The 19,044-nt window shown below is 43.2% G+C and overlaps 1 protein-coding gene and 1 long non-coding RNA gene across 3 annotated transcripts in view; one reads left to right on the forward strand and one right to left on the reverse strand.

The window, feature by feature from the left end:
- The window catches only part of LOC146776458 (uncharacterized), a 404,315-nt gene that overhangs the window by 368,124 nt on the left and 17,147 nt on the right, over positions 1-19,044 (reverse strand). The window lies entirely within an intron of this gene.
- Positions 1-19,044, forward strand: part of LOC146776459 (solute carrier family 66 member 2-like) — a 172,549-nt gene that overhangs the window by 51,642 nt on the left and 101,863 nt on the right. Inside the window, exon 3 of the mRNA XM_085638538.1 lies at positions 2,921-3,054. Coding sequence (XP_085494664.1) covers positions 2,921-3,054 — 134 coding nt within the window. The remainder of the gene's footprint in view (positions 1-2,920; positions 3,055-19,044) is intronic.

Genomic DNA, 19,044 nt, shown 5'->3' on the forward strand with positions numbered 1-19,044 from the left:
GGTTAATAAAATTCAAAGCTTCTTCTCGTCTTCTGACATTTACCACAAATCATATTGATTTAGTCAAGCTTCAGTTCATCAATAATATTAGTTTTTGGAATGTAAAAAGGGTAAAGAGTAAGTTAAGAATGAGTTAAAAAAAATGTAAATGATTAAAATAGTTAGAATGTGACCAAATGTACTCTGTGAGAGTTTTATACTTGGAGTGGTGAGTTTAACACCCTGCGATTATGCCACATGGAGTTCAAAAAACGTTAAACGGCAAAAACAATGGGTGGGTGAGTGTCTGTTCTCAATATTCTAAATGCCTCCATGGACTGCCTACACCCCAGATTTCTGCAAAGTGGGACTAGCCATCGCTGTCTGGCTGTTTTAAAGCTAGGATAAAAGAAAAAGACATGAATAACAGTCTCATCTACCCAGTTGCAATCGGGGCACCCAAGGGGGAGGCCTTTAGCCATTTGTTAGTGAAGGCACGAAAAGGCAAGGTCCCTATTCTAAACTGGATTTATAGCTTCCTTGCCAAGGTAGGTTGAATGTCATCCAGAAAGGGCTTGATGTTATACTCAGCTTTAATATTTAGAAAATCAGCTGTTAGGTGACCACGTTGGGTGTTCCCCTGGATATCAGCTAGTTTGAGCGATCTATAGGCTCCTACTAGTTCTAGGTGGGAAACTACCAGGCACACTACCTCCAGGTTACTCCATAAGTTTGGAAGACCTATCCTATAGCATACATCCCTTATATGTAAAAACCATGGTAATTTACACACACCTGGGAGACCCAAAATCTCCTTTAGTTCTGACTGGTAGACAAATGACCTGGGATGTAGTGATTTAGCACATGATCAGGACGCACTTTAGTGTTGTGTTCCTCACTAATTCTGTTAATTAGAGAACTAAATCCTTTTAATTTGTTGGAAGAAAATGCTGCAAGGGATCAACTTTATTATGGCTACAAATGCTCCCTGCTTACTAAGTACGCAGATCAATTTTCTTTAACAAGTTAATTTGTCACAGGCCTCATTATCAGCTGATTGATACATTCTTAACTGTTTAGAGCTGCTTCTCCTTTCTTTTTTGTCTTATCTGTAGAAATGACCTCAACCACAACGCCTCCATACTTTAACTTTGATATGCAGTGCATGTGGTTAAAATAACATATTTTCCTCAAAATCGTTTCTTCTTTCTCTGTAACAAAATCTAGAAATATTTTTTGTTTTTTTTTCAATTATCCCACACAATGATTTTTCACATTCCACCCATAATTATACATTAGTTTTGTATATATACACATATTATAAAAAATAAATTTGAAAGTTCAGAATCCAAGACTATTTCATATTAATTTCATAAATGCAAAATCAAACTTATCTCACTTTTTCAAATAAAAAGGATTACCCCCTCCGTTTAACAAGTTGTATGTGTAATTAGAAAAAACAGAACAGTCTATTGTGGTTCCAATGTTGTTTCCCTGTTTTCCTCTCTATCTCCCTACCTGAATAATGAGCAAAATTTGACACGTAGTCAATCTCTCTACAAATATAATGTTCAGTTTATTACACATGATGGGCAATCGTCCCCACCTCCCCCAGCGCTTGAGCCCTAACACGAGCACATTATCCCTTCATACCACAACAAAATGAATACATGGAGACAATTTTAAAAACAGACATACTCATCCTTAAGAAACAGTTGCTGAAAATCCACAGGAAGGCACAAAATATCAAAATTAACCCACCCATAAAAATATAAAAATAAGGCTTCTGTTTACCAAGTCAAACAAACAACGACTCCACATACTTTATGTATTTATATATAATGCGGACCGGGCCAGTATTTGGCATCAGAATGATGTACCAGCAATCATTGTAGGGATGAGGATGATTAGGGGAGACAGTTGTTTAGAGTAAATGAATTGTCAAGAAAGGGCATTGTCATTAGTTTGAGCCCCATAAATACATAATGTTCTCTTATTATTCACTAAACAACTAACCTGTGCTTAATTTATAAAATAATTAGTTTCAGGGCCCTAGTCAGTAGGCCATTGTAGCTTGCACCACCCATTGCCCCTGTTAGGGCTCCCGATGACAGCACCAAACCAACTACTAACCATCAAACCCATACAAGTGTGACAATACAGACTATTCCAGGCCCCCAAACCTATTAGAATGGCGTGGGCGGCGCCTATTAATCACTTTTTAAAGTTTCTTGAATTAATAAACAGTTGTTGTGTGCTTGTTTCTAAATTAGACAAACAGCATTACCATGTGGCAGACTGTCATAAGTACTGGTATTGACAATTAGGTGTCGCTGCCGAACTCCGAAACCACCGGTTCTAATTAAGCACTGGTGATAGCTCGAGTGGTGGTGTGGGGTATGGCATATGGGAGATCAAAGGCAAAAACTGGGCAATCAGCTGCCACAAGAAGACAGGGCAGTAGACCTAGGAAGAGGCCTAAACCAGAGAGAACATGGCCAGAGCTCACCTGTAACTATCTAAAGGCTTACCTGAGGGTTTTTGGAAACGTCCAAACAACAAGCAAGAAAGGGCAGTCCCATGCTGAACAACATGTGTTTTTGTGTCTTTTTCTTTGCCTCTTGGGGCAGGGCAGGGCCCAAGCAGGCCAAGTTAAAACAAAGAAGAAAAATAAAAAGAAAGCTAAGTTATAACGAATCTGACCACTAAGAGGTGAGTTTACTAAGAGAATAAAAGCCAAACTCCCTTATGCTGCCCCCTTGATAAAGTGATAAACAGTTTTTTTGTTTGACGTGTTCATAAAGCGCCAGCACTGCATTACTTTTGCCTGTGTTTCAGTACCTGTGCGGTTACAATAATGGTCTGAAGGATTTAGTTATTTGTATACATTCTGACTTTTGTATGTCCTTCCTCTAATCCTTGGTTTCTCCATCACCTTTAGGTGTGGAAAGTTTTTTGAACTCCCACTCCTTCTGCAGAGCATTGTTATGATCGCCACTATGCAGGCCATGCTGCACCTCTGTTGCTCCGTGCACAGTTTTAACAAGGTCTCCACAAAAAGTCACTTTTTCACAGGTAAGAATTTGACCTTTCAGAAAATGGCAATGTCAGAGGTTCATAGGCTGTCAGTTTTGGGTTCCCCCATGTCACATTAAATTAACGTGTTAATACATATACTTGATACTTGATATGCTAAGCTGAATTTGTCTGTGATTACCATTATAAATGTTAAGTGCATGTGTAAATTTTGCATGTGATTTTAATAAATTTATAGGCTCTAAGATTGCCTAACAAAACAGCTTTGGAGTTTGTGAGCAACCACAGAGCATGGCCTCTATACATTCTGGTTAATTCAGTGGCAAACAGCGCTGCATCAGAGAGCCTGGAGCTGTTCCGAAATTAACAAATAGGCAAAGTAGGCACCGGCATACGGGCCCCACTACTTTAAGGGGCCCGCAACAACGGATCAAAATGATATTGATTTGATATTGAAGGAAAATTTCAATCAAGCTATCTGAAATATTGTTTCCAAAAGATAGAAAAAAATGAATCAACTCAAAGAAACAAAAAGTTTACATTAAAGACCCGATCGAGACAATACTGTATTAATGTAATGTACCCATTAACAAGTCAAAGTACATAAACCAGAAAAATCAGATTTACATAAAAGTTTGTCTCTTAAAAGCTCATTTTCTGGCAGCTGCCAGTTTGTAAAAAAATCCGGTGAATTGGGTATTAGGAGATAATTTGCAAGGGGGTGGGATAAGATTTCGACTGCCTATGGGCCTCCACAGTGTTTAATCCGCACTGGCCTGGAAGTGCTGTTGCCTGTACTGAAGTGGGCAGGCACATCAGCCCCAGCTGTGGACTTACTCTTTCTTTAACTTGGGTGCAGTAGATGTTTTTGTCATCCACATAAGACGGAACCTTAGGCTTCATCCTTCTACAGTCATCACATGCTCGACTCCAGACATAATGCTGAGCCCCCGCAAGATCCAGAAAGCAACTGAAACTGATGGTTTCACTGATGGCCATGCTTTGGCACCGGTTCTTTGGCCATCTACGCCCCATGTTAGTGCCAGGCTGATCAAGTGATTAAATAGTAACATCCTGTCAGGTTCTTAAGATATCCAGAGAGAAAAAGTAAGAGTCCAATTTACTTAGAATATGTTTTAGTAGAAATCATTTGTGTGCCTGTTGGTTTTTCTGGAAACCCAACAGGATTTTGATGTCAATGGCTTGACAGTCTTACCACTGGTTTAAAGCCAGTGCTGTGGTTGTCCATCTTGCATCTGTCATGACCTAAAGAAGAGTTGCAGCAACTTAAGGAGAAAGTGCTTTAAGTAAGGGGACTGAGCAACACCGGGGATCAATTGCCACAGGAGGACTTCTCCACCCTTCACTTGACCCTCAAGCCATGGTAGATGAGGGCACTTTTCATCACTAACAAAGAGATCAGCACAAAGCAACTTAGCGGGGTTGGAGCTGAAGGAGAGAGTTTGATAGCAGACAAAATCAGCCCTATCCATTATGTACGGGCATTAAGTAGGGAACTACACAAACAACACATTGGCCTCAATCAGGTTTTCCCATACACGCTTCAGATATCGCAAGCCCTTCAAAGCTCCAGAACTCATTCTCCTGCTGTGTAGGTCATGGGAGTGGAGCCAGGGAGCAGAGGATGAGAAAAATGCCTCTGCAGAGCCTCTTGTCAAGGGTCTCTGGCCTATGGTCTAAAAGGTCCAGGAGTTCTGCGCCCCCCCATCCTAACACCTACCTCATTACTGAGACAAAAACCCACCTGACGTGTATTCAATCTGTCTATTGCCTTTAGGAAAGGCGATGGGGGGAGGTGGATACCAGCATTCTGAAGATAGCAGCTAAACCAGCATCTGTAAGTGATGCTGTTAAAGACAGTTCTGTGCCATCTGTCTGGGGGCAAGACACTCTTGCACATCTGGATGCTTCGAAGCTAATGACACAGGGTCTAAGCTCCAAAGCATGCCATAATATGACCCTCAGCGAGCAGATCTCAAATGCCTGTACTGGCATAGCACAATCATCTGAAACATTAACTACAGAGCTTCGGGAAAGTGCCCTCTCTGATCTCTTAGACTGTCTCTCACCTCTCCCCTTCCCATACTTCTGATCAGCCAGTTAGGAAGTAATATTTCTCTCTGAGAAGAAAAAACACTAGGAGAGTTAGTGAGCGAATAGGATGCTAAGGCTGTTCTCACTGGGTGTAGTGTGATTATAGAGAGTAGAATGTGAATGGTGACGAATGGTGAATGATTTCCATTAATTTGTTTTTCATTAAATGTAATTTCATAATTTTCCATTAGTAAAGAAGTGTCGGACTGTATAGCCAATTGCTATAGGTCTAGCCACAGCCTCTTGTATGGTGCTCTCATGTGGTGCTGGTTCACTGAGTCACATGGTCATGTTGGGTAACATTCAATATAGCACCACTATCTGACAACACTTTTCAAGCTGTACTGTGTTGTTCTCCAGTCTTCTGGAGACAGTGAGGCTGGTTCTTCAACAGCACAGCCAGGTGTTCCAACATGTTTCTGCTCCTTAAGTGTTTTATGTTGTGGTGCTCTTCTTGGCCGATTGCTAGGTGATGCAGCGGGGCAACAACCATGACATCGAAGTCCAACACCACTTGCAGAAATTAGTGAAGGACATTTCTCCATTTTGTTGTAAGTGGATGCACCAAAGTCATGGGTGCCATGCACTCTGATTTATTAAGTAATGTTTGTTTTTTGAAGGAACTCATTGGGTAAACATTCATTGTGGATCTTGTGTGCATTAGCACCAGCATTCAGTGGTCCTGGCACCGGTGCTATGTATTGTGTTTGCCATGCCACTCGGCAATGTGTCCTTTAAAAGTCTATTGCTGTGTGTGCCTGTGATTGACTGGGACATGCAATGTTCTAGCTGGCCAGTGTTTTCTGAGGGTGCAGCTGCAATGTGCTGGTTCACATACTGGGGCATTGTATGTCAGTGTGCCATATCGTACAATGGTGTTGCATCACCAGTATTCATGGTGTCCGACTGTTTTTTGGAATCATGTCATTAAAAGTTGGACCCAGAAGTCGGTCACATCAATGTGATAAAGAGGTTTGCATCACCAATGATTTTGATGCTGATGGTGTGTTATACCTTCCTGTCACATTATGCCAGCTCCCACGGTGGGGGAGGCTGGCATACCTGTGAAGTCTGCATGCAGGAACGTCATTCAGAAAGCTATTGAACTTTGTCGTCACACCAGTCCCTTCATCTTGATCACTCCAGTAAGTGATGTACTTATCATCAGATTTTTTTAATCATACATAATTACTCGTGTCAGTACTTACAGAGAACGTAGCCTGTAATTCTCCAGGAGCCAGATGCAACTGTGCTTTGAAAGGAATCACCTACAAAAAGAACAATTGATGGACAGGATGCAGAACAATGTCATACATTCACCCCAGTATAGAGATTTGGACCTAAATCCATTGTGTTTTTGCTTACCATGCCATTCCAGTTTGAACCCAGCCATATGCATATCAGTCTTGACCCTGTGCCTCATGGGAACAGTCCAGCCCGAACTGCCAGGCCAGGTCCTCCCTGGACTGGAAACAGGCATCCTAGGACTGGTTTCAGGGTTTCGTCTTTCTACGGCCATCTTTCACAGCCGCATTTTTTTGGAAACTCGCCGAGTGTGTGCAGAATCTTCCATAACTCCCCTCAAGGGAGAACCTTTTTCAACAAACTGTTTCATGTGTCCACGCCTGTTTCTTTTGCTTCTGTTACTTTACCACCCCCTCTGCTTTTGTGCCATTTGACATAGTAGGATCCGAGTGCTTTATACGAGCACCACTTCCATGAGAGATGGACGCATTCTCGGAGAGATTAGGTGTAGTATGTAAGATGTCTGGCACTCCTTTGGAACGCACAATTAAAATACATTCCAAAGCAGCGCCCACCATCTTGTTTTTTTCTATTTTTCTTACGACAATCCATGCACCGTTGTTGCGGAGCAATGGCATGAGTGAAGCTGGGGCAAGCCTAAAAGGCAAGCTAGCGAGCCTGAGGGGAGCCGAGATGAAGAGGCATTTTTCAACCTTTTTACTGTATTAACATTCTAGGCTACCTTGGAATAGCCTCTTCAGTCATATATTTTCAAACAGCGTGAGCTCAAATGCTATTGTCAAAAATGCAATAATCAGCGGAATTCTAAATAAATTTTGCCCCGATTAATCATTGCTCTAATAAATGTGCCAGGCCTGATTTCCTAGTTACCTGTGTGATGATGACAAAACAAAATTAATTCGCAAATGACAGCTCTTTTAACTGATTATCCCTCAGCTGTCCTCCATGCCTAAGCGGACTCTTTCCCTCCTCATCAAATCTCACTCGTTCTGTTTCACTCTCTTTTCTCTTGCTCCATCTCATTATATCACTCTGTGTGTCAAACACTCTCAATTGTGCTCCGTCTATATTTCTGCCAGAAGTCATAGCCCAGTTTTCTCTCTTCTTGTTTCAAAGCAGTATCTTTTACTCACATTTTATCACTTCCTATTTTTTGTTTGTCTCTCATTTGTCAGTCTTGTCCAAATTTTCTCCATATTTTTTACTCTTGTCCTATTTCTTATGTACTTTCCACTTCCCTGTGTATCTCATTTTCATGCCCAATGTCTCTCTCTCTCTCTCTCTCTTTCTCTCTCTCTCTTTCTCTCTCTCTCTCTAATTTCCCCTTTTTCGGACTCCTGTTTCATTGCTTCTACATTTTTCTTTCTCCTTTAGCCAGGACTTTCTATCTCTCTCCCCTCCCGTTTTCGGTGCAGTATTAATATTTAAATAAACACAACACCAATAGTTGTCTTCAGTCTCAGCTGTCACAAACTTTTACTTAAAAGGTGACTCACAGTCATTAGTAGCGCAGATCAACGCAATGCACTCTCCCTCGCGCCTTTAACATAGACTGCATATCTTCACTCTTCAACCTAAATTTCTATCTGCCGCCTCAATCATATAATCTGGTAGTTCCTTTAAATTATATTGCACAACTGCTCAACAAGCTAAAACTTGAAAAATATATATATTATTAATCACAAAGGCATTATCTAATGCATTAACCAATGCTTGTTTTGGTCTTGATCCTCCTCCTCCACCATTTACCCTAAAGCAAAGAAGTGTTCTGCTGCCGCCTGTGTTGTCGGTGGTGTGTTTGAAGGGTGATTGCTGGTTTTTAGGAGTGGTCAGAATGTGAATTTTAGTTATACTTAGTTATAAAGATTGCCTAATTTAGTGTGTATTTGAGAATGCTTGGTGTGTTCTCAATGTGCCTGTTCCTTACAATTAAGAATAGTCCTGTAGGATTGAATCATTCATTTTTTGGGCTGTATTTGCGAAACTATGTATTTTTCTCACTACACTGTTTTAATGATTTGTGCACTGTGCTTTCGCTCTGAAGGCAGCCTTGGAATGTTGGTAGTCATACATTAGGTGCAAGTCCTTCTCATGTGCATTCAAACGACTAGGCTTTAGCACTCGTTGACTGCTGAGTGCTTTCATTAGGTCGAGCCTTTGGGACCTGTTATAATTTCTCATGTTGGCTTAAAACCATCACCCTGCTTTTGATTTGCTTGTTTCAGTGTACTTTAGAAATCCTTGCTTGCTAGTGGTCAGCCCTGCCTCTTTGTTCCTCTTTTTTCCCTTCTGTTCCTCCTGTGCACCAGGGACTAAGTACTGTCTCATTCCGCTATGGCTCTTCATGTGTTCTTGGGGTGACTATTTTTTTCTTTGTTTCCTGGTCTGTTACTGTTTGCCTGTGTTTAGCTTTGGAGGCAAAGCTGCTTACATGTAAATATTTCATTCCTCCCTCCCATCTCCTCTTAATGCCACAATTGTGTCAGCACTGCCTTCCTCGCTGTTCCTCCCACTCTGTTGATTGTATTTATTCAGCCTTTTTCCACTTTTTGATGTGTATGGCAGTTGGGCTCATTTTTTGTAGGATATTTGGTTCATTTTGGGCTTCCTTTTATGGGGTATTGGGCTTGTTTACCTTGGAGTTTAGTTACACATTGTTCTGCTTCTTGCAACACTCGGAGCATAAGTGCGTTGCTCCTGGTTTGTGTGGCACCCTGAGGTAAAGCAGCCCCTCCCACTCACGTATGCCTGGTGCTCCTGTCCCGTCCCTCACTCCTCACGCCACATCACTTGTTTATTTATACATGTTCGTATTTACTCAGCGGGAGTGAGTGTGCATATTGGGTGACATCAAGGGCTTGTCTTGTTTGACAGAGGCGCAATACTCGTGTCTCGCAAAAAGAGGTAAGGGGCTCAGCCACCGTTAGCCTGTGTGGCTACCTTGTCATTGTGCATGCGATTATTTGGTGCCTCCTGCACTGAGCATGCTCTCTGTGGTTAAGAGATGCATGTCATTTTTAAGCCTGAGCGACAGCGTGTGCTACTATGACTGCGCAAAAGATGTTATTTTATCTGCACACAAGCGCTCCAAAAGGTCTCTGTGTACCCGTCTTATGCGCATGTGCGATGCTTACACCCTTTTGCCTGAGCATGTGTAGTGCAGCAGGGTGGCCAACTGGCTGACTAGTGCTTCTTACAGGCATCAGCTTTGTCTAAGCACACGGTACATGCTGACGGTGGACTGGAAGTCCAGATAGCCATGCATTGACGGCAGAGGCCATCCCCGGAGAGTACCGTAATGCTGCAAAACTGGGACATCGAGTACCGCCATTAGCCAATTTTTGATAAAGTGTCAGCTTGTGCAGGTGCTTGTTCGCAGAAGGATGTGGGCAAATGTTTACGTTTCGCATCCTTACACCTCTGCACAGCGCATCTCAGATACTATTTTTACGAGCAGACAGCGCTTTATCTGTCGAGGCACATGTTGGCACGGCCATTCTCCCTTCACAAGTGAGCCTCTCTCTGCAACTTAGCTCTCTGCTTTTACAGACATTCCCTCTCTTACTTCCTCTCTTTGCTCCCAGTCCTTCTAACATTGCTGTCTCTTCTCTACTTGGCTGTCTGTTCCTCTCCTCTCTACTTCTAACCTGTCCATTTTGCCTTCTCTTGTCTTGACCTTTTGTCCAAGATTTACATATCCATTGTTTATCGCACTTCATTCCACCCTTCTGTCCCAGGCTAAGTTTATTATTTTCCCTTGCTCTCTTCTTTTTTATTTGTCTTTCAACATTTATTTTCGTTTTCCTGCAGTAGCAGGCTACTTATATATTTAATCATTTTTCCATTGCATTCACGTGCCTGGCGGTGCATGTCGCTGAAGGCAACATCTGAGCACCTTGGCCTCAGAATGGACAGGGCTCAGGGTGGAGATACCCTTCCGAGACGCACCTCCAACCGCTGCCCATCCAAGATAAAGAGAGCCCCTTGCCAAAGACAATGTAATTTACAACGCCAATAGCTCAAGCAAAGGCGAGACCTATTGCATTTCCAATGCAATTGATCTCGCATTTAGGCATGTTTGAGCTATTGGCATTGTTAATGATAATGCCTTTTATTTATGTTTTGGTTTTCAAAACAAATTAAAGGCATAGTCATATACAATCCCAATAGCTTAAACTTGTGTAAATGCAAGACCTATTGCATTGTAAATGCTTGTTTGTTATGGCAATCACCATTTTATGTTTGCATTTCCTTGTTGCCCATTTCCCGCACGTATTGTGCCATAATCCATTTTATTTGAAATCTTATGAATTTTCATGCATGTTTTGCTGTTGTTATTTTGCAGTTGTGTAGTAAACAGATGCTTTTTATTTGTTAGCTTGATAGCGTTGATATACTTTTGAAAGTGCTACTCTCGTTTGTTTCGCTGGTTTTAGATACTGCTCATTTCTGGTCGTTGTTTTTGGGGTTCCAGATGAAGAGAGTGAGCTTGTGGTTTTAATGTACTGTGGCATGTGCCAAATAATATGCTGTACATTTACATATGGTTGTAGACTATGCGTGACTCATGCATGCAAAATTACCTCATGCGCTCTTACCTCGTGATATTTGGGTATGCAAATTGCTCTTAATATGCAGGCGTAGAGCTTTTCTGGCCAGGAAATGTATTGAGCAAGCATTAAAGTTTGGGTTTTGTTTAAATTTCCAGTCATGTTTTTCATATTGAAAAGGTGATGTGTAATGCCTCCACTAAATAAATGCACTAGCTTGTGAGAAAAAGAAGTAAACCAGGGTTAGTAAGTTTAACTAAATTCAAATTTATTTTATTTGTAAGATTAATAAAAACAAGCATTGGCATAGCCGATATGCATCGCTGTGGGACTTTGTAATTATTTAGTCAAGCTGGCATTATCCTGGATACTACAGCCTCTACTGATACTTCACGTGCCACTGGTGGACAGGGGAGCTAAGCTAGAGAAGCCAATTAAGCCAGAAGGGGAGGGTATGAACCACAAGAGAGTGAACAAGCTGCGAGGGTCAGGTACTACACTATGGAAATGTGGGTAGAACCAGGAGTGCCCCCGTGCAGGTAAGAGTGTAATATGTGGGCAGGTACACTCTCTTCACATTACGTCTGTTACTATAACAAGATGTTCTACCCAGCAGCGGCTCATGCAGGTAAGAGCAGTGGGGCCGGGTTGGGAGGGATCCGACAGACGACCACAAGAGAAAATTAAATAAATAATTAATTTGCCTTCGTCGCTGTCTGTCGAAATCACCCCCCACCCAGCCCCACTGCTCTTACCGGTATGAGCCGCTGCTGGGTAGAACATCTTGTAATAGTAACAGACGTAATGTGAAGCGAGTGTACCTGCCCACATATTACAAGAAGTGAAGAGATGGGTACAGGTTTATTTGCAGAGATGTGCACATACAAGCAGAACACAGACTGCCAATGCAGAACAGAAGCTGTGGTTCAGGCTGAGGGCTGTCAGTACCTAGAGGATAGGGTTTACAACAGGTCACTCTAGAGCTACACCATTTTCAGAAAGACAAACACAGAAGAGGAAACAGAAGCATATAACCAGGTTTCTGGGACTACTTGTGTTCCCATCTAGAAGGCATGTGACCTGGCAATTAAAGCTTCACTATTCCAATTACAGCAGGGCCAAATCTAATTTGCAGAGGCTGATCTTGGTCTGCAGTGGAATAGCACACATCAAATGATGAAGTGGATTATGGACACCGTAAATTACCAGTAGCTGAGATTAAAGCATTCGACCCATCACTTTTTGGATTTTCTATATGAGACATCATAAGTGTGTGTGACTGGTCTGATCAGAAGCAGGGTACATGCTTAATGTGCCACAGAACTCAAGCTAAACTCCACTGAGGAGACCCAAAACGATGCACCTGTCTGGGATTGCTGGTGACCGCGTATGGAGGAAAATTGGCCTGGCAGTTGATGCCGGACAGTTTTTACTAGAATAGAACCAAGTTAGATCTGTGCATGGCCGGCCTCAGTCTGGAGCAGCAGAGGGTACAACCCGATACATTGGAAATGGTAATTACCAGTGGCAAATTTTAATACAAGTGTACCAGCAACTGTATTTTTGGTTTCCTTTGGCATTTTAGCACCTCTTCAATGATTTCCTTTCTTGGAGCTAGCACACACAATTTGTTCTGTTCTGCACTATATCCCAAAACCGATATGCTACTAACACAAGATCCAGCAGACCAACCTACTCTATGCAAGAGTTTTTTTTGTGGTAATCTTTTTATTGAATAGTAAATGCGATACAATTACATTTGATATCAAACGATCACAGTGCATTTGTACAATTTGTGATTATATCGTCACCAAGGACCAATGTTCCTGTGTCATTCCATACAATTTCAGCCACGATTCACATGCCCATGTCCAAATCATTTTCATTACTGTGGGGAAAAGTCAATGAATGGAGTACATATCATCCCTCTACTCTTTTTCCATGCCCCCCTTAGTCTATTTTTGTGGGCATCCTCTCCCTTCATATATCACCCTCTCTGCCTGCATGGAGCAATCCATGTCTGTCTCCCAATCTGGGAATTTTAACCTGGTGATGCCCTTCCAAGTTCTTGCAATATTGCACTTAGCGACCCCACACCCAAGGGAAACCCAAGTAATCTCCCTTGCCGTAAGGTCAGTTGCATCCCATACGTTGAGGAGGCACCATCGAGGTGAGACTTCCACTTTTTTTCCCCAAAGATTGCCAACATTTTCGTTGTTATTTTCCCCCGGTATGCCTGGAGAATAGGACATTCCCACCATTGGTGAATAAACGTTCCCACCTGACAACAGCCCGTAGGGCACAGTGAAGTGCTTAGGGTACCCATTTTAACTAGCGTGATACTGGTTTAGTATGCTCTATATAAAATATTCAGTTGTTTTAATTTAAACCGGGAATGAATCGCCACTTTCCGGGGGGATGCCAGTGTCTCTTGCCAATCTTCATCACTCCTATCGCCCACATCTTCCACCTTTTTTGCCCGTATTTTCCCCAGTCTGTCAGGTGTATTGTTTAATATCTTCCAGTAAGTCAATGAAATGGCCTTTTCCTTTATATAGTCATCAAGGAGTCTGTCCTCCAGGGACGAAGAGACCAGGAGTTCAGTACCTCTGGGGACTGCCCTTTGTAGTGCACTGCGAAACTGAAGGTACTGAAAAGTTTCCCCTAAACCTAGTTCGTAGTCTCTTTGGAGGTCGCTGTAGGGGACAACCTTCCCCCCTGACCACAAATCACCCACCTTCGAAAGACCAATCAAGTCCCATTTATCAAATCATGGACATTTGTCCCAGTCGGTCCGTCTCCAAGAGTTGAGTGACCTGCGTTGTTGTGTTTTTCCACCCCAATGCGGTCATTGCCATATGCTATAAAGTGACGGCAGTTGAAGTTGGTGTATACTTTGGCGCATTCTTTCTCCCCCGTAAATTACTCTCAAATAATTCCCAGGGGTCATATTACGTCTGTCCATCCTATAGGCTGGATCTGTTCCTGGCCAGTGTACCAAATGATTAGTGACGACTAATTGAGATGCCCTTTAATAACTGTTAATTGTTGTGGGGACTATTCCTCCATCATACCAGCTTTTCATGAGTTTGGCCAACGCTATACGAGGGATACCGTTATTCCAAAGAAGTGTTCATATTTCTGACTTTATTGTGTGGAAATATTTGGTCGGTACAAAATATGGCGAGTTTTGTAAGCCATAGACGAAGCGGGGAAGTGCCATCATTGTATATAAAGCAGCTCTACCTAGCAGCGTGAGGGGTAGGATCTTCCAATGCTGCACGTCGTTTTGTAGGCGACGCAGTGGGGGGCTACATATTTATCATAAAATACTATAGGATTTGCAGTGACGTAGATCCCGAAATCCTTCAGTAACTATCCTAACTCCACAACCTCTGGGAAGATTGGGGCACTCACCGCACACAATATATATGAGTGATTTATCTCAGTTAATAGTGTACCCAGAATACTTTTGGAAAAGGGTAAATATGTGTAAGATTCTGTGTATTGAGGAATATGGTTTGGCCAGATAGAGCAAAATATAATCGGCATATAGGGAAATTCTGTCTTCCCATTCCTCCGTCCAATTTAATCCCCTGATAAGGGGGTCCCCTCTGATCCAGATTGCCAGAGGTTCTAAAACCAATGCGAATATTAGTGGAGAAAGTAGACAGCCCTGTCTCATCCCTTTCTGTAGTTCAAAAACTGTTGACCGTCCACCATTCACTGTCACTTGTGCAAGGGACCCAGTGTAGAGGAGCCGTACCCATTACAAGAATTTTCCACCAAAACCAAATCTTTCAAGCACCGTGAACAGGAAGGGCCATTCAATCATGTCAAATGCCATTTTAGCATTGGGGGACATTATTACTGACTCTTCTCTAATAGTCCCGGCTCTACCCATTACACCGTTAAGACATCACAGATTAAGTGCGGTATTGCTACCCGGCATAAAGCCGGATTATTCTGGGTGGATCAATTTATGAAGCAGGGGGGGACAGACGTGTGGCTAGGATTTTGGCTAGTATTTTAACCTCTGGATTTAGTAGGGATATAGGCCGATAAGAGCTGCAGTGCTCGGTAGGTTTTCCTTGTTTGCGTATTTCAACGATATTGGCCAGTCTCTGAGTTTCGGGCAGGATACCGTTCACCATACTTTCGTCATACATTTTAACCAGGTATGGGGCAACTGTAGATGCATTTGTTTTATAGAGTTCATTTGGAAGACCACTTGCACCCATTGCTTTCCCGGGTTGTAACACCCCAATCACCTTGGTCACTTCTTCGTTAGTCAAGGCTGAGTCTAAATCTTTGATATCCTTACTATCCAGGGTAGGAAGTTTGAGGGGGGCCAACAACTCCTGTGCCCCTTCACGCATGTAAAACTGTTTAAAGTGTTCGGCGAAAGCCTTCGCTATGCTTTGCCTGTCTTTGAGTAGAGTAGCATCTCTCGTCTTAATCTCAAACACCCATCTAGTGGCCTTTTCTCGCTTGTCTAACCATGCCAGCAATTTACCCGCCTTATCACCAGTCTCATATACTCTATGCTGAGTAGCGCGGTATTGAGCTTTAGCCGCTTCTTCAGCAATATCCTTATATTCTTTCTGCTTCATCTGCAATCTATGTTTAGTATTTGGGGAATTTGATATTATTAGTTCCTGTTCTAGTTGGCTAATTTCATTTTCTACTTCATGCAGTTGCTTTCTTTATTCCTTCTTATGTTCCGCAGTCGCTGAAACTCCCTGCCCTCTAACCACTGTCTTATATGCTACCCACAAAGTTATGGCTGAGTCCACGGACCCTTCATGTTCTTTAAAGTAGTTTGTGGTGGCCTCAATAAGGCCCTCCCATATAGTCGGTACCTTTAAGTACCAAGGGTTAAGTGCCATCACATATCACTTTGTAAAGAGATTACCTCCATAATTTGTTATCACCATGGAGAGGTCGGAGATACCCCTAGGGAGGTGCCTCACAGCACTAAACATAGGGAGTTGGTCGGCTCTACCAAAGATATAATCTATTCGGGACAAACTCCCATGTACCCCTGAGTGGAAGGTATATTGGAGGGTTGAGGGTTTATAAACTCTCCAGACATCCATCAGACCCATTGCTCTCAAAAAGTCCTCCAGTGCCTTCCCAGACGCCTCTTTTTGTTTAGGCGTTTTGCTATCCAAGTCCCAGTGAAGGGCTGCATTACAGTCTCCCCCTATCAACAACTCTTCGTCGGGCAGATTAAGTTTGTGCAATCCTAAATCCGCCAGGGCCGAGGAATGCAGTTTGGGTGGCACGTAGAGAGACGTAATATTAAGCAACCTGCCTTCCCAAGACCCAGACAGGGTCACAAACCTATCCAGCGCATCATGTGTCACAGTTTGGACTTATAAGGGAATGAGTTATGGAGGAGAATACCCACCCCTCTCGACCCCCTGGTGTATCCAGCGTGGGCTACCAGCATATACACCCATCTATTAAGTGCACTATAAGAGGTTCCTTGTATGTGGGTTTCTTGTAACAACACCACATCTGGGGCCAGTCACTTCAGATAGTGCAGCACTATTCCCTATTAAATTCTGTCCCCCAACCCACATACATTCCACACAAGTATTTTAAATTGGCCGACTGGTGGAGTTACCTTAGAGTCGTTATGCAGTCGTTGTTAATACCGTCCCGGCAGACTCCGGACAATGTGTATAAGTTTCTATACCTTTGCCCTCCAATAAGTGCCCAACGGCATCGCAGTCATTCTTCTAAACACTCGTGATCATGGTCTTCCTACTACTAGTATCTGTACATTCTTTGCACTGCATACTTGTTTTTCCATGTACCACTTTAAACATTGAACATTTCTATAACTGTCCCGCCTGTAATTACCCACTCCCACCCCCCTCCCTGTCTCCCTGCAACATAGTATATAACTGCCCACCCCCCAACTGTGTAGAGTGCCTGTATACCCTTGCCCATTGAACACAACGTAGGGGAACGTGGCCTAGTCGGTTCCCAGCCAAGGATCTCTATCCCCTTAAGACCTATGTCGTTTAAGCCCTAATCTTACATTTTCAATCAGATCAGTTTGAACCAAATACATTGCGAACAAAATTCCCCAAATCTCTGCACTATGTTAGCAACGATAAGCTGGTTGTTCCAGCCTCTCAATAGTTATTCTCCCCGCCCAAATTCAATATTCTTCACAGTCTCCTATATCTTCATTACCAATCGAACAGTTGTCTACAGTGCCCATTGGGACCAGTCTTACTTCATTGATTGTCCTGAGACCCTCTCCGCTGCTTAAAAGTGTCATTCTGACCCAGCTCCTTTCCTGGGCCTTCTTTAAGTCCACGGTTATCCTGCCGACTTTCATGCTCCTGCCAATCCCAGATCTCCTTTAGGGTCATAAAGAACCATGACTCCCCCCCGCCACCACCCGCAACTTGGCTGGGAAGAGCATCGCGTATTTTATGTTTTTCTCTCAGAGCGCTCATTTCACCTCCAGGAAGGATCGTCGCAACTTCTAGACCTTTACAGTGAAATCCGGGAAAAATGGTTATTGTAGAATTTTCAAACTTCAGTTGGGGTGCCATACGCGCTGTCTGTAAAATGATGTCTCTGTCCCTATAATTGAATATTCTGGCCAGGATAGGACGCGGGCCGCACCCGGTCTTGGTGGGCCTCCTGGTACCCGATGGGCACGCTCCACAGAGAAGTATTGGGAGAGAGCACGGGGTTGTAGGTGGTTCTGTGTCAAGTCCTCTACAAATAAGTCCATGGCCTGGCCCTCCGCCCTCTCCGGGACTCCCAAAATTCGCACATTGTTCCTCCGTGCACGCCCCTTGTAGTCTTTGAGCTTTGCCTCCAGGTCTGCCGACGTCATTTGGAGCTTCTTAACAGTTATTTCAAAAGTTTTTGTAGAATTTTTGAAGCATAGTGACCGAGTCTTCTATGGCCTTTACCCTCCTACCCAAATTTCGCAGGTTTGCATGCATAAGCGTCACTTTCGTTGTAACCGATTCTATTTTATTTTCTAGTGTTGTGTGGACTCCTTGTATGGCTGCCATAATATCCTGTAGGGTTAGGGTGCCATCTTCTGTGTGCTGCTTTGCACTTCATCTTTCTCCTCTGCAGCATCAGCTTTGGAATGAGCGTACTTGTCCAATTTTGTTTGATGTGTTTGTTTGGGCCTTTTTACTGTCGACACTGTGCCAGTCACTGTTACAAAACACCACTTTTACTTGCGCAGTGTTAATTTCAGCGTCACTTGTTTAAGGCGTCCAGTGAGTCCCGGTGTTTCAATTCAGCCAGTTTGTGACATGGGCGGTCCTATAAAGTGGGGATTTCTTTCTTCTAGCTGAGCCCACTTGATTCACTGTGGGCGTTTGTTGACTTTTTTCCACCAACAAACTTGAAATGGCGGCGCGCTGGGGGACTTTGGGCCTATTTTCTCCCTGAGTGCGTAACTGTTGTCTGGTGCACATTCGGTACTCCCGCGACACCCTCCAGCCAGATCTGCCTGATTGCAAAAAAGCTGTTACGACCGCGGGGATAATGCAGCCAGATGCAGCTGTGCCCTTCCCCTCCGAGTCGGGAGTCTGTTAGTTTCAGTCTGTGACTTCCCGATGGGTTGGGAGTCACGGGGGGGTTTATGTTATGGCTAAATAGGATTAATGTGTCGGAATTTGGGGGTTAAGATTTTCGATCCTCGGAGCCCTACTCCGATGTGGCCATCTTGGTTGCCAGCTGGCCACGCCCCCGTTATGCAAGAGATTTACTCAAGGAAGCATTATCCTCTTCTCAGAAAAACATAAACACAGCCCACTTCACCAAAAATCATACACCTCGTACGCAACACTGCCACTTCTACCTCAGTGCTGCTGATGGGTATTTAACGCCTTTTTAAGAGAAGTGCTCGTGGAGGTTTCCTTCACAGGAGAAGACATCTCCAGCTACTCAGCACTGTGGATCCTGGGGGTTTTCAACATCTCTTTGTCTGAAAACACTTTGGAATTTGAAGTCCTAGATAAGACACCAGCTAGTCTCTGGAGAAAATAAAGGGTTCTAGGCACCACATGTTACAATAACAAGAAATTTTTTAAAAAGAATCATT

The sequence above is a fragment of the Triturus cristatus genome, chromosome 12 (genome assembly GCF_964204655.1).
Source record: "Triturus cristatus chromosome 12, aTriCri1.1, whole genome shotgun sequence".
In the NCBI taxonomy this organism is placed as follows: domain Eukaryota; kingdom Metazoa; phylum Chordata; class Amphibia; order Caudata; family Salamandridae; genus Triturus; species Triturus cristatus.